Here is a 12,606-nt window from a genome sequence, read left to right on the forward strand (position 1 = left end):
GCTAGGTTGGCAGAAGCTGGGATGAGTAACAGGTGCTCACTCTGCTACGCGGCACTAGGGATTCAACCCGCCAAACTACCGACCTTCTGATCGACAAGCTCAGCGTCCTAACCCACTAAGCCACCACATCCCATATCCTCCCCATAATTGATAGTAGCCTGGTCATTCGGAAAGTATTTATCTCCAGTGGCTGCTTAAGGATAAGTAGGCAGTGATCACAGCACAGGTGGCCAGATTCTGTGCAGCAGCATTGGGAATTCACCAGAAACATAAAACATTTTAGATTGCTTTATTAATCTTTTATAATTAATTTTATTACGTGTTCTTATCCAGCATTAGACCATACTCAATATATTTTTATTGTCAGGTCAATATAATTCAGTTTTTCTGAAGCTAGCTAGTTTTTGTTATATTGTCTGTAAAACTAGGCAGACCTTGGTCACCCATTGATTACATCATTAATTGTAATATATTGCTATGTCTTCTTATGTTGGTTCTGTTTAGTTTTGTTTTATTTGAATGTTTAATTTATGTGTTGGCCTTTGGCTGTAATAATAAATTGATTGATTGAACTAGGTTATTCGTTTTATTTTCCTGAGAGTTCTGTGGGTCTAAAGGTGCCAGGTAGGTGATACTCGCTCCCTGGGGCATCTTCCGGCAGGCTCATATACATGTTCCTCACCCCTGCTTTCCAAAATGGGTTTACATAGGGCAATTCATACCATGATGCTATACCAGAAAATGCCCCCCAGGATAGACATGGGACACCTATGGGGAAAGTCAAGTGACATTATGAGCATCAGCAACATTATGGAAACAATGTGAATTACATAATATGCAGCAGAAGCCACAGCGATGGTTATGCATCAAGACATCATCAGAGTCTATGTGCAGATATTACATACTTCACATCCACTGTGTAATGTCATCATGATGCTTGTGGCATCCACCAGATGCTAATGTTATGCCAGGGAGTTGGAAAGTCGCCACTTGTTCACCTTGACAGAAGGATGATTTCAGATGCCAGAAAGTCTTGCTCACAAACAATGAGAGAGGAGGTCAGTCGGTAGGAAAAGGCAAGTACATTTCTGAGGATGTATGGAAGGGCACGAGGAAAGATTTCTTTCATTTCTTGTGGGTTTCGCAAGTAGAGGTAGTCTATAAGGGCACACCCCATCTCTCTGATACCATATTGGCACAAAGGCTAGGATCCCATTCACTCAGGACCAAGTGAAGAAAGAGGGGCAAATATTGGGTTGCAATTGGTAGTAACTCCCCTCTCTCTGGCATAACATAAGTAGTGGAAGTAGACCGTGAGAAGAGGAGAAGCTAGAAAGCCTAAAATGCCACTGAAAAAGGCTTCTGAAAAATGCCACTGCCAGGCTCCATTAAGACAGGGCCCCATTCACTTGCATCCTCCTTTAAGCTAGCCCTGGCCTGCTGGCTTAAGCAGAATAACCTGAGCAAGTCCAGTTCACATCTGAATTGGGGCAAAATATTCTGGCATATGGAACTCCTGGAGGAATTCTGGGGTGCGGCTTTCCACACTTGGAGTACTCTGCCACGCATCTCATGACCAGAGCAGGTGCTGATTACTTGGAGGAAGTAGGAGAAGTCCAGCAAGTTGGTTTCGTTCAGTTCAAGATCATGTTGCAATGGAAGCTTCCCATCCAACACCAAAGGCTCAGATTGGGATTTCCCCAAAGTGCTGCCAGCCTGTTTATTTTTCCATGTTCTTCCCAGATTGATCTGGAAAGTAAAAGAGAGATAGCAAGTTCAACAGTTCTCATTCCAGACAGAATTATAGGAGCTGCTTTGCTACAGATAAAATTTGAAGCGTTCTTCGGCAGCAAGTCAAAATAGATCCAGTAAACTGTTGAATGTCAAAATGTACACTGCCCTTGACTTTAACAGTTGGACTTTCCACTGTGAAAAATTGGGCAACTAACTAACATTCCACCATATTTGGGGAGAGTCTCAAGGTCAGCTGCCCAGAGCATTTGCTGGTGAAGAATCGTGCGCAGGGGTACCTGGTTTGTATATCTGATGGATGATCTCCTTTTTTGGGAAAAGGGAATTCAGCTATAGAAGATGGGCAGGAAGAGTAGACTGGTCCCCATGTTTCAATTATTTTGAGGGAACGGATGGGGATCATGGGGCTTAAGGATTTTGTGTCTATTTCTTTCCCAACCTGGGAAAATTCAACCCAATTTGGATAGTTTATAGATTGAATGGAACCCTTAAACACCAGCCCTTAAACCCTGCCCAGAGCTTAGCCCAGTGGATGGATAGAAGAATGGATAGCCTCTAATACAATTCTGGAAAGGCTTGCTGTGTTACTGAAAGCTACTGGTACATTTTCTGATCATTTAGAACTCTTCGCAGTGAAACTGCATGGAGTCCACATGCAGTTGTGGCCAAAACTATTTTTTCCAAATATTACATTATAAGATAGTATTAAAAATAATTTTGCAATCTGGGAAAGGTAGGGGAGGTGGTAGGTTAACAATACCTTTATGAACAAATGTGAGAGAACTGCTAAATATTCAGAAACGAGATTGGCTCTTTTTGGGGCCATCGTCGAGGAATTCATGACCTAGGCCATTCCCACACTTGCCACATGAGACCTGCAAGGAAATTAGAGGGAAATAAAAGTAAAAACTCTCTGCTGTCATTTATCAGCCGCTTCTATACAAAGACCCTTTTCTTGAAATCAGCTGAAAAGCAGAATTGCAGCCCATAACAGAGTACTCCATGTCCAATCCCATAGTTTTTCCTACAAGGTTTGTTCAGAAGGAAATGCTATTCCCTCTGCAGTCCCTTCTTCTAATTGCTTCCTTACTATTCATTCCTTGGGTTTTTAGTCTTCCTCGTGGAAAGCAGTCTTTGATTATTTACAATATCTAATTATTGATCAATATATTCAAGAAGCTTCTAATTGAAAATGTGGTATCTACAAAATACCTGAAAAGCACTATAATATTTTCTAAACACACTTACAAAATTTCATAAGGCTTTAAAAATCTGGCTATGTGTCAGAGCCTGGCGCCCTGAATGTGTTAAGGGTCCCGTTTCTTGGCTTTACTGACAATTAGTCTGATACTGTAATTTTCTCAGCTGCTGTACATATTTATTTTGTACAGTTTTCATTGTTTTAGAATTAAAACAATTTGAATCACTTGGGTGAGATGGGTGTCTAGAGAAAATAAATAAATACAGTTTTTGAGGAAAACCCGTAGACCTGTTCTAAAAAAAAGAGAAAGGCAAGAACTGTTTAAACTGTAATCCACTGGCATCGACACTGGCTATAAAAAAGTAGGCAAAAACAAGAGGATAATTCTACCTCGTGCCATTATGAAGGAAGATACCCTGTTAAAGAAGCTGCTTGCATTCTGAATAAACAGGTTCTCTTCAAAGCCAAACCTTGGAAACAATCCCTACAATTTCAAATGCAACTCTGGGAATCACCAGATTTACCAGGGAACTTCAGCTGCATTTGGGATACCGATTCAAGAACTCTGCCCTTGACAAGGTTTGAGTCCGTTGCAACACAACCCAAGTCCTCACCTTGAAAGCTCCTGGCCGCTCTAAGTACTTGGAGATGCTGTCACTGTGAACAGGATGGGTAAAGGCTGGCCAAGGGGACGAATGGAGGAATTTGGACTGGCTGGAGAATAATTCATAGCCGCATTTGGAACAAACGTATATACCTGTGACGGAGGCAGGGAAGAAGAAGAATATGTATGACATGGAGGAATTAAATAGGCATGCATTCACAGGAAGGCTGGGGTGCAGAGGGAAGCATGTCTCATTACTCTCATCTCAAACATCAGCCAAAAATTTATAACCATCACAGGTTTTCTATAAAGTTGCCATATTTTTTTCCTTCTGCACACATTCCTACAGATAGTTCTTGACTTACGACTGGTCACTTAGTGACTGTTTGAAGTTATATTGGATCCCCGCATTACTTAAGACCTAATTCTGAGGTTCCAATGCCCCCTCACCACGGTCACATGGCTGCACTTTGGGTGATAGGCAACTGGCCCATATGACCATTTGCAGCATCCCACAGTCATACGACTGACATTTATGATGATTTACCTGGAAACTGATGTTTATTTTTGGTTTATGTAATGTAATTCAGTGGTGAGAAAAGGTCTTACACTTAGATGAAAAAAACCAAATGCACAGGCATAGAATGGATGGTACCTAGCTCAACAGTAGTTAACTGTGACAGAGATCTAGTTGTCCTAGTGGAAAACCATTTAAATATGAGCCAGCCGTGTGCTGCAGATGCAAAATAGCCACTGTAATCCTAGTATTCATGAACAGAGGAATAATATCAAGATCATATGAAGTATTAGTACCATTAGTACCACTGTACTAGTAAAATCACACTTGGAATACTGTGTTCAGTTGTGCTCACCACAATACAAAAACAATGTTGAAGCTCTAGAAAGAGTGCAGAAAAGAGTAACAAAGACCATAAGGGGTCTGGAGGCTAAACCGTATGATGAGAGAACTAGTCTAACAAAGAGAAGGATTATAGGTGACATAATAGTGGTCTTCCAATATTTGAGGGGCTGTCACAGAGAAGAGGGGATCAAATTATTCTCCAAAGCACCCAAGGGGAGGACAAGAAGCAATGGGGAAATGCCTGTTAAAGAGAGAAGCAACCTGAAATTAAGGAGAAATTTCCTGACAGTGAGAACAATCAGCCAGTGGAACGGAAGTTGCCTCCAGAAGTTGTGGGTGCTCTATCACTGGAGGCTTTTAAAAAGAGAATGGACAGCCATTTGTCTGGAATGATATAGGGTCTCCTGCCTTGGGCCACGAAGGAGACAACAGTGAATCCACTGGAATGTAGGACATGAGAAGCAGCAGCCATGGGTTGAGATTGCCTCAAGAGGAAGAATGTTTCAAGAATGCTTCACAAGGAACCTGGATTCTCATGTTGGTAAAGAGCAATCAACAGCTGGTGCAGCTTCATTATATTATGGAGCCCTGTGGTGCAGTGGTTCAAGTACAGTATTGCAGGCTAACTCTGCCTACAGCCAGGAGTTCAATCCTGACTGGCTCAAGGTTGAGGAGCCTGATTGTTGGGGGCAACAGGCTGATTCTGTAAACCACTTAGAGGGGGCTCTAAAGCTCTACAGAGCAGTATATGTCTAAGTGCTATTATAAGTGCTATTGCTACTAAAGATTAACATTAAGTATACCATATCCTATGTCCGAAAAGACTTAGGTTAAATCTAAGCTTAGTTTTCTCCTTGTGTTGTCCCCTTTCACACCGTTTGGAAAGTGGGAAAACATTTATTCCAAAATATAAATAGTAATTAGCTGTGCAGCACCAAGCCAATTCTAATTTGGACACATAATCAGATATCCCAGAGCCGAAAAGTCCCAGACTCTGCCATGACGCTGCAATTAGTTAGGACTGCAGAGCCAGAAACCTAAAATTAAGTTGTTACTGGACAGTTCCATATTTTTTCTTTTGCTAGGGAAGAAGAGTAAAACTGACAAATGCAGGGAAACCAGCAACTGACACAAGCTGAGTTTGACTTTCTTTGTCACATGAAGCTGTGGGAAATGATGGAAGACACTCTTTTATTCTTGAGTGTGAAGTGGTGGCATAAATCAGGGCCTGTGAATGTGCAATCAAGGAATTTGCTACTGGCTGCCAGGGCGTGAAGGAGCCACCATAAATGGGAAAGTGGGACTGCCGGCTGGAGATGGCAACTCTATTGCGACAGTGCAGAAGGCAAAGATCCAGGGTGGGAGGTCTCTGAGCTTGGGGATCGATCTGTGTCCTCAACAACGTGTGTGAGAATGAAAGAAGCCCCAGGAGGAAGGCCCGAATCGTTAACTGCTGCCAGAAATGAAATCCGTATTGTAAACAGCCAAACTATGATATAAACTTAGAGAGAGACACGTATTTGGCATCTCCATAGAATGATTTTGAAATATTCTCTATATCTATTAACCAGTGGAACCACCTGCCTCCAGAAATGGTGAATGCTCCAATACTGGAAGTTTTTAAGAAGAGACTGGCCAGCCATTTGTCTGAAATGGTATAGGGTTTCCTGCCTGAGCAGGGGGGTGGACGAGATAACCTCCAGGGTCCCTTCCAAATTATTATTATTATTATAACTCACTTGATACCCAAGGAGTCTTCTTAAAAATAATACTGATCATTTTAGCTTTTGACTTAGTCTCTTGACTGTCAGCAGCTAAACAACTTATTTCCTTCCCCAAAATGGAAAAGCAGATTGCATAAGTTGATCTGCCCCATTTGCTTCATGCTCCAAGGTAACAGTTTGGGAGAATATTGGAGGCATTTCTGGTATAGAGGACCCTTCTCTCATGATTAACATATCAACATATAACTACTGCATCAAATTGAGCCTCCTTAGGATAAATATGAGGAGGAGGAGGAGGAGGAGCTGGTCCTGGCTTGACAGAGCAGCCACAGCTGGACCGGCCAGAGGACTAGCAGGCTGAGCCCAAACAGAGGGAGCCACAGCTGCAACAGCTCAGCTGGAGGCTTCAAGCAAAGAACAAGAGCAGCCAGGATGAGGAGTGGGAGTCCACCCCTTCCCCCCATCCAAGGACACACAGGGCGGAGACACAATGCTGGTCGGCCAGTTTACTCACAAGAAGGCAGTCTTCCCCATCGTGAGGAGCCATAACATGTTGCCTATTTAATCCCACCCAAAGAGATGAGCATTGCTGGAACACCGTGTGTGTCAGCCTCCATTGTCGCTTACTTACTGTCAGTTGCCATAGAAAAGCTGGGGGGGGTGGCAGCTTTGCAGGGGCCAGCTTAGATTTTGCATCTCTCTCCAAGGTCATTTCTGGCACCTGATGATGCACCTGAATCAGAGACTTTGCCAAAACATCTTCTGGCCATTGATTGAACTCTGGTTGCCTAGTGACAAGGGGGCGTGGACTCTAGGATTTCTTTCAATTTGAATGCTCCATGCAGTTTTGTCTCAGATCTTGCCTGAATTAACTGCAGTCGCTTCTTTCCTAGCAAAAGTACCTTTTCTCTAACTCTATGGAATGAAGGGTTTTCCTTTCCTGGGATTTTCGTGTTGAACTTTGGACCTCTGGTTCGTGCCTTGACCTGGTGCCATTCAAGGCCTTGGAACTCTTGCCTCATCCAGCACCCTCCTTCTGGCTTCTGCCTGGCTTCAGGAATTGAGACCACCCCTCTTGCCCCTTCCTTAGAACTCCCGGTGGAACTTAAGAGGGGGGAACCTAGAGGGTGTGTGTGTGTGGCTTTTGTTATTCAAGAGCTGCTGGGAATTGTATACCTGGTTCGGCAGCTCAATAAAGACCCTTTGACCTATTGCTGTGTTTGTGTGTGTGTGTGTGTGTGTGTGTGTGTGTGTGTGTGTGTGAGGGACCAGAGCAGCACACTTTCTCCTGTCAAGCCTGGGGACCTTCCGAGAACTTTCTCTTCCTCCCTGCAAGTCCATCAGCAACTGCTGACCAGAGACAGACACAGGAGAGGCTCTCTTCAGGGGGCTGAGGCAGGCCGGGCCCTTCAGACCCACTGGGGCATAAGAGGGAGGGGAGGAGAAGGGGCTTGCAAGATTCTGTCCCTTTAGCCAGTCTCCATAAGAACCGCTGGTCTTCCTGTGGACTCAAGTTTACCCCACTCCCCAGGGGGCCCCAGGGCTGACACACACACACACACACACACACCTCCCTCCCATTTCACTTATAAACAGGAAGGAAGAGAAAATATGAAGCTGGAAAAACAGCAAGTCAGAAGTGGCCTGCACGCCAAGGGAAATGTGAGCAAGGGGGGAAGTTGTGCTGCAGACATTTCTGCATTTGCTAGGACAAATATTCAGTGCACACACACACACCCTCCCCAACATGCTTGCACTGGGGACAGGGTGAGAACTCAAGCTGTGACAAGGTGTTTTAGCATAGTTCAAAAGCATTTTTTCCCTGAACATCAATGATGGGGATGTTACCAGGGTCTTACCCTGTTCTACCTCATAGGGGTGTGGTCTGCTTTAAACAGATGGCTGGGGGGGGGCAAAACCGGTAGATCTTTAATTCCTGATCCCTCTCGAGATCTGGCCTTTGTCCAGGACACAGGAGCTGCTCCTGCCTGGGCAGGGAGGGGGCTGCACTAGAAGACCTCCACGCTCCCTCCCAGCCCTGGGATTCCTCTGTAACCTCCCGGGAGCACCAAACGCAAAGGGCGCAACTTGCCCGATCTCGGTTTCCTCTGCTTTTGCATCGGGGAGGGGGCGGCGGCGGCCACAGCCAGGGGATCGGGCAGCCATCTCTAGGGACGAAGGGTGGGCGAGGGGGTGGCGCCGCTTCCTCCAGCCCCCCCCCCCCAAACACACACAACCCAGAGCTTCTTTCTCCAGCTGATGCCCTCCGGCGCCGCCCAACTCCGATGCCTGCTTAGGACCGAAGGCAGCTGGGAGCGCGACCCCTCCGGGAGGGGTAGCCGCGAGCCGCCCGGGACGCCCTCCGCCGTCGGAGTCGCGACAAGAGCCGGGCAGGGCCGCCGCGATGGCGCCTTACCGGGCTCGAAGTGACCTTGATAGATCTCCCCGCCGAAGAACCTGCAGAAGGCCATGGCTGCCCCGCTCGCTCGCTAGCCCGCCTGCCGCCGCCGCCGCTCCTCCTCCTCCGGCCGCCTGCCCGGGGCGTTGCTGCGCAGGGAGCGCCTCCCCGGCTCGGAGGGCAGGCCAAGCGGGAGAGAGGAGGAGGACGCGCGGGAGCTTTATTGGCCTGCGTGACAAACATTAAAAGAACACGTACTTAGGCCTCCTTTTTCCAGCATTAGAAAGAGAGGTTCTCCGATCACAGTATTTTTTCAGTAGATCTTTATTTTCAAGAACGTAGGTAATATGCGATTGCCAGCGCGTTTTTCAAGAGGAGAGCCTAGCAATCTGCAGACTCCAGGGATCATAGATTTGAGGGGGCTGGATTGAAGCCCGTTGCCGAATCAGGAAATAAACACCGTCAGTTTAGGCTGCTAAATCTTGTCAACAGACAAGGAAAAGAAAGAAGCAGATAATTTAAGAGGTCACAATACACAAATGTTTGAACGACAACTGTAGTGAAAACAGTCCATAAAACAAGATACCCCCAAAAGTCAGAAGATATTTTATTTTAAGCCAGACAAAGGACATGAGGACCAAAAAGAGGACATGCCCACCTTTTTTGCTGGACATCTGACAATCCTAAATCAGTTGGACTGTTATTCCATAAAAAGATCAGTCAGGCATGTGAGAAGTAGGTCAAAGGGTTCTCTTGCTTTGCTAATTTTCCTACAATCTCAAAGGCTCTCCAAAATGGAGGAACTGGCCAATTTGCACTCTTAGTTTGTTCTGAAGGGAGTTGAAAATAGCTAGGGTCGTTTTATTGTCTTGTTTTATAACAATCCTTTTCTCTGAAGGATACAGCAGGTTTCAACACCATCTGCAAAATGTTAGCAGAGGAAAGAGGGATGAGAGTTTGTGACCTATTATAATTTTATAATCTTTCAAAATTGTGAAAGTTGTTTGTGAAACAAATCTTTCTGTTTTCAAAGAGATTTTGAAGACATACTACAAAAGAGGTTTGCAATTTGTCTGCACTGCATAAAATACAAATACACATCTTGACATCTTGTTCAGTAATTTGGTGGGGTTTTTCTCAGAATGTTCTCTTGAACTTAGTGTTCTTGATTAATGTAACTCAAATAGTAAAATTTGATTTAAAAAGCATACCCGAATGCAGTTTCCAGCTTAGCATTTGGATTTGGCAGATAAAAATGGAGCTGACACATTCCTTTAGTTTACCAACAGTTTACAAATTCGGAAATGTGCATTGTGCTGCCCAAGGAACTGCTGATACAGTTCTACAAAGGAATTACTGAGTCTATCATTTGCACCTCAATCAAACTAGTCAGACACAGACTTCAACGGATAGTTAGGCCTACAGAAAAAAACAATCACAACCAGCCTGCTTTCCACCAAGGACCTGTGTACTGCACAAGCCAGAAAGAGGCCTGTGTAAGTATTTACAGACTCCTCAAATCCTGGACATAAACTGTTTCAACTTCTTCCCTCAGGATGGCGTTATAGGGCATTGCACGCCAAAACAACTAGTCTTAGACGCTTCCCCTTCCAGATTGGCCGTGACCACGTTGACCATAGTAACTGGATTTGGGTAGAAATTGGCATTGCGATTCATGTGGGAACATATTTGATTAAGGAAGAAGATCAGCTTCGCTGGATCGCCATCAAAAGTCACTCTAAGGGGTGGCACCATCGTGGGCTGCTGCCCCCCCATTGCGGCTGCATTCTCAGTGGTTGTTGGCCTCCTTGCTGCAGTTGTTGCACTCCCAGCAGCTGCTGACCTCCCAACGGTGGCTGCGGCATCCCCAATTGCTGTAGACCCCATGCGGTTGTTGCACATTCAGGGGCTGTTGCCACCCCCACTGCTGCTGTGCTCCCAACGGCTGCTTACCTCCTGGCGGTGGCGGCTGCAGCATCCCCAGTTGCTGCAGGGCCCCCAACAGTTGCGGCGCCCCAACCTGTTGCTGCCTGGCCAACAGGTAGCGCAGCTGTTGTATTAAACCTTGTTGAACATTCACATCTGGATCTCCTCCCTGCGTAGGCCTCGGGCTTGGGTGGCCCCGACGGTGATGCACAGGGCTGTGTGACTGACAGCGATGGTTGAGGCTCTCACGGTGCCGGTGACAATCCGGACTTCGGCTGCCCTGGTGTGGGCTCGGGCTTTGGTAGTGGGGCCGTCTGTTGGGGCTGTCGTCATAATCCCACCGCCTGGAATCATCACGGCAGCGGTGCCTGTCGAGGGATCGTGACAACCAATGCCAACCAGGGCTTCTCCGGTGGCTGGGGCTCTTGCGTCATGATCAACGCTCTGGAGTCTTGGAGGAGTGGTGACGGACTGCCATGTTTAGAGTGGCAGCAGGGACTCTCCTTTCTCGCAGGGCTGGAGGTCAATGCTGGTGGCTTTGAGGCCGGGGAAACCGCCTGTGCTCCATCAACGGGGCTGGGGATTCTCTTAGGCACAGATTGGTGTTGGCCCCGCTGATCGTGTTCACTAGCATGTGAAGAGTGAGAAAGTTGTTCCCCGCTCCTCACCTCCAGCCCTTCAACTCTCTTCACCAACTTCTCCACCGATTGGCTATGGACTGCGGACAGGCACTTCCATTCTCCAGAGTCCTCAGTAGTCATCAATCTTTTGCCCCCCCTACGGTCCGGGGAGCGTGATCGTCGAGAGGCTCCTACCTGCAAGTTGGCTTCAGATGCTTTCAAAGAACTTCCCTTTGGCAGGGTTGCCTCGAGCTGCTTGGAGTCTCCACTGGGCAGGGTCCACTCGGATGACCAGATCAGGTCTCGCGTCTTTGGTCTTGCCCTCTGCTTTAAGGCACCAAACGTTTCTCCACCGGTGTGCTGGCTTGAGCTCCCTCTGCTGAGGCAGCAGCCATGGCCGGGGTGCTGGTTACAGGTGCTTCTACCTTCTTCATGCTGAGATCTTCCCCGAGTCTTTGTCAACCTACCCCCCCTGCCCCCAACCTAGGGAAGGTGACTGGAACTCAGGACCCCAAGGTGGCTAAGGTAGAAAGGTTGCTTTTTGGGTTAATGTCATGGTTCTGATAGATGAAACCCATCAAAAGAGACTTGGCTTAAAAACAGTAACTGTGAGAGGCACCTTGGAGTCCTAGTGGACGATCACTTAATCATGAGCATTAGAACTTGCATACTTTAATGATGGCAAGGGATGTTTTGTGTGACTTTGCAGGAAGCTCCCAGGTTTGACTGACCTAGCAGGCAGAAGACTGAAAGATTAAGCCTAGCTCAAATCATTCATGTTCCACGTGGGAGGAATCTTCAAGCATTTTCTTGAGGACACTAGAAACTTTGCTGAAAACAATTAAAATTAAATCTCACAGATCAAGGATATTTCTTGTATTTCTGGGATGTTATTCAAACATGACAAATCACTGAAAGATTGCAATGGGTTGGTGTTTTTTTTTAACCAATTGTTGAATGCAAGCCAAACTCAGAGTGATCCCAAAACGGCGACACACAGGGACATTTTTCCCTTGTGCCGTCAATCTGCTGAACATACACATATGTAATATATAGTATGTTTAAATGTGTGTTATGTGTGTGTACACTTTGAGAGCAAGCAACTAAATTTCATTTTTAATGTGTGCCATTGTGCCCACAGTAAAAAATGACAATAAAGGTTATCTTTCTGTCTGTCTAATTCTTACAGTGCTGTCTGGTGTCTGTGCATATGGCTGTGGTATTCATATTTATCCTTATTATCTTCTTTACTCCCCCCCTCCTATTGGTATTATTATTATTATGACAAATTCTTTTTTTTACATATTGGTTAACCCCTTTTGAGCTGTACTTTCTGAAATGTTCTTCATTGGCTGAATTAACAGGCCAGGCAAAATGTGCAATGTGAGCTCTGACCCTGGCCTCTCTGGCTGAAGGAGAGGATGATAGTCTCTCCTCCCCTTCCCCCCCCCTCCAACGGGTAATCTCTACCCTGTTAATCAGTTACCAGAAAAAACATGCCTGGAAAATAGGCTACTAA

General features: G+C 46.0%; 1 protein-coding gene across 1 annotated transcript; it reads right to left on the bottom strand.

Annotated features, from left to right (window-relative positions):
* Positions 1 to 283: 283 nt before the first annotated feature.
* On the bottom strand, positions 284 to 8,734 carry MSRB1 (methionine sulfoxide reductase B1). Its single transcript, XM_083372475.1, has 4 exons — positions 8,560 to 8,734; positions 3,568 to 3,710; positions 2,513 to 2,627; positions 284 to 1,749 (listed from the first exon to the last, which is right to left on the bottom strand). The coding sequence occupies exons 1-4, from the start codon at positions 8,612 to 8,614 to the stop codon at positions 1,721 to 1,723; spliced, it is 342 nt and encodes a 113-aa protein (XP_083228601.1). The 5' UTR covers positions 8,615 to 8,734; the 3' UTR covers positions 284 to 1,720.
* Between the last annotated feature and the right edge of the window lie 3,872 nt (positions 8,735 to 12,606).

This window comes from Vipera ursinii, assembly GCF_947247035.1.
Source record: "Vipera ursinii genome assembly, chromosome: 13".
NCBI lineage: Eukaryota > Metazoa > Chordata > Lepidosauria > Squamata > Viperidae > Vipera > Vipera ursinii.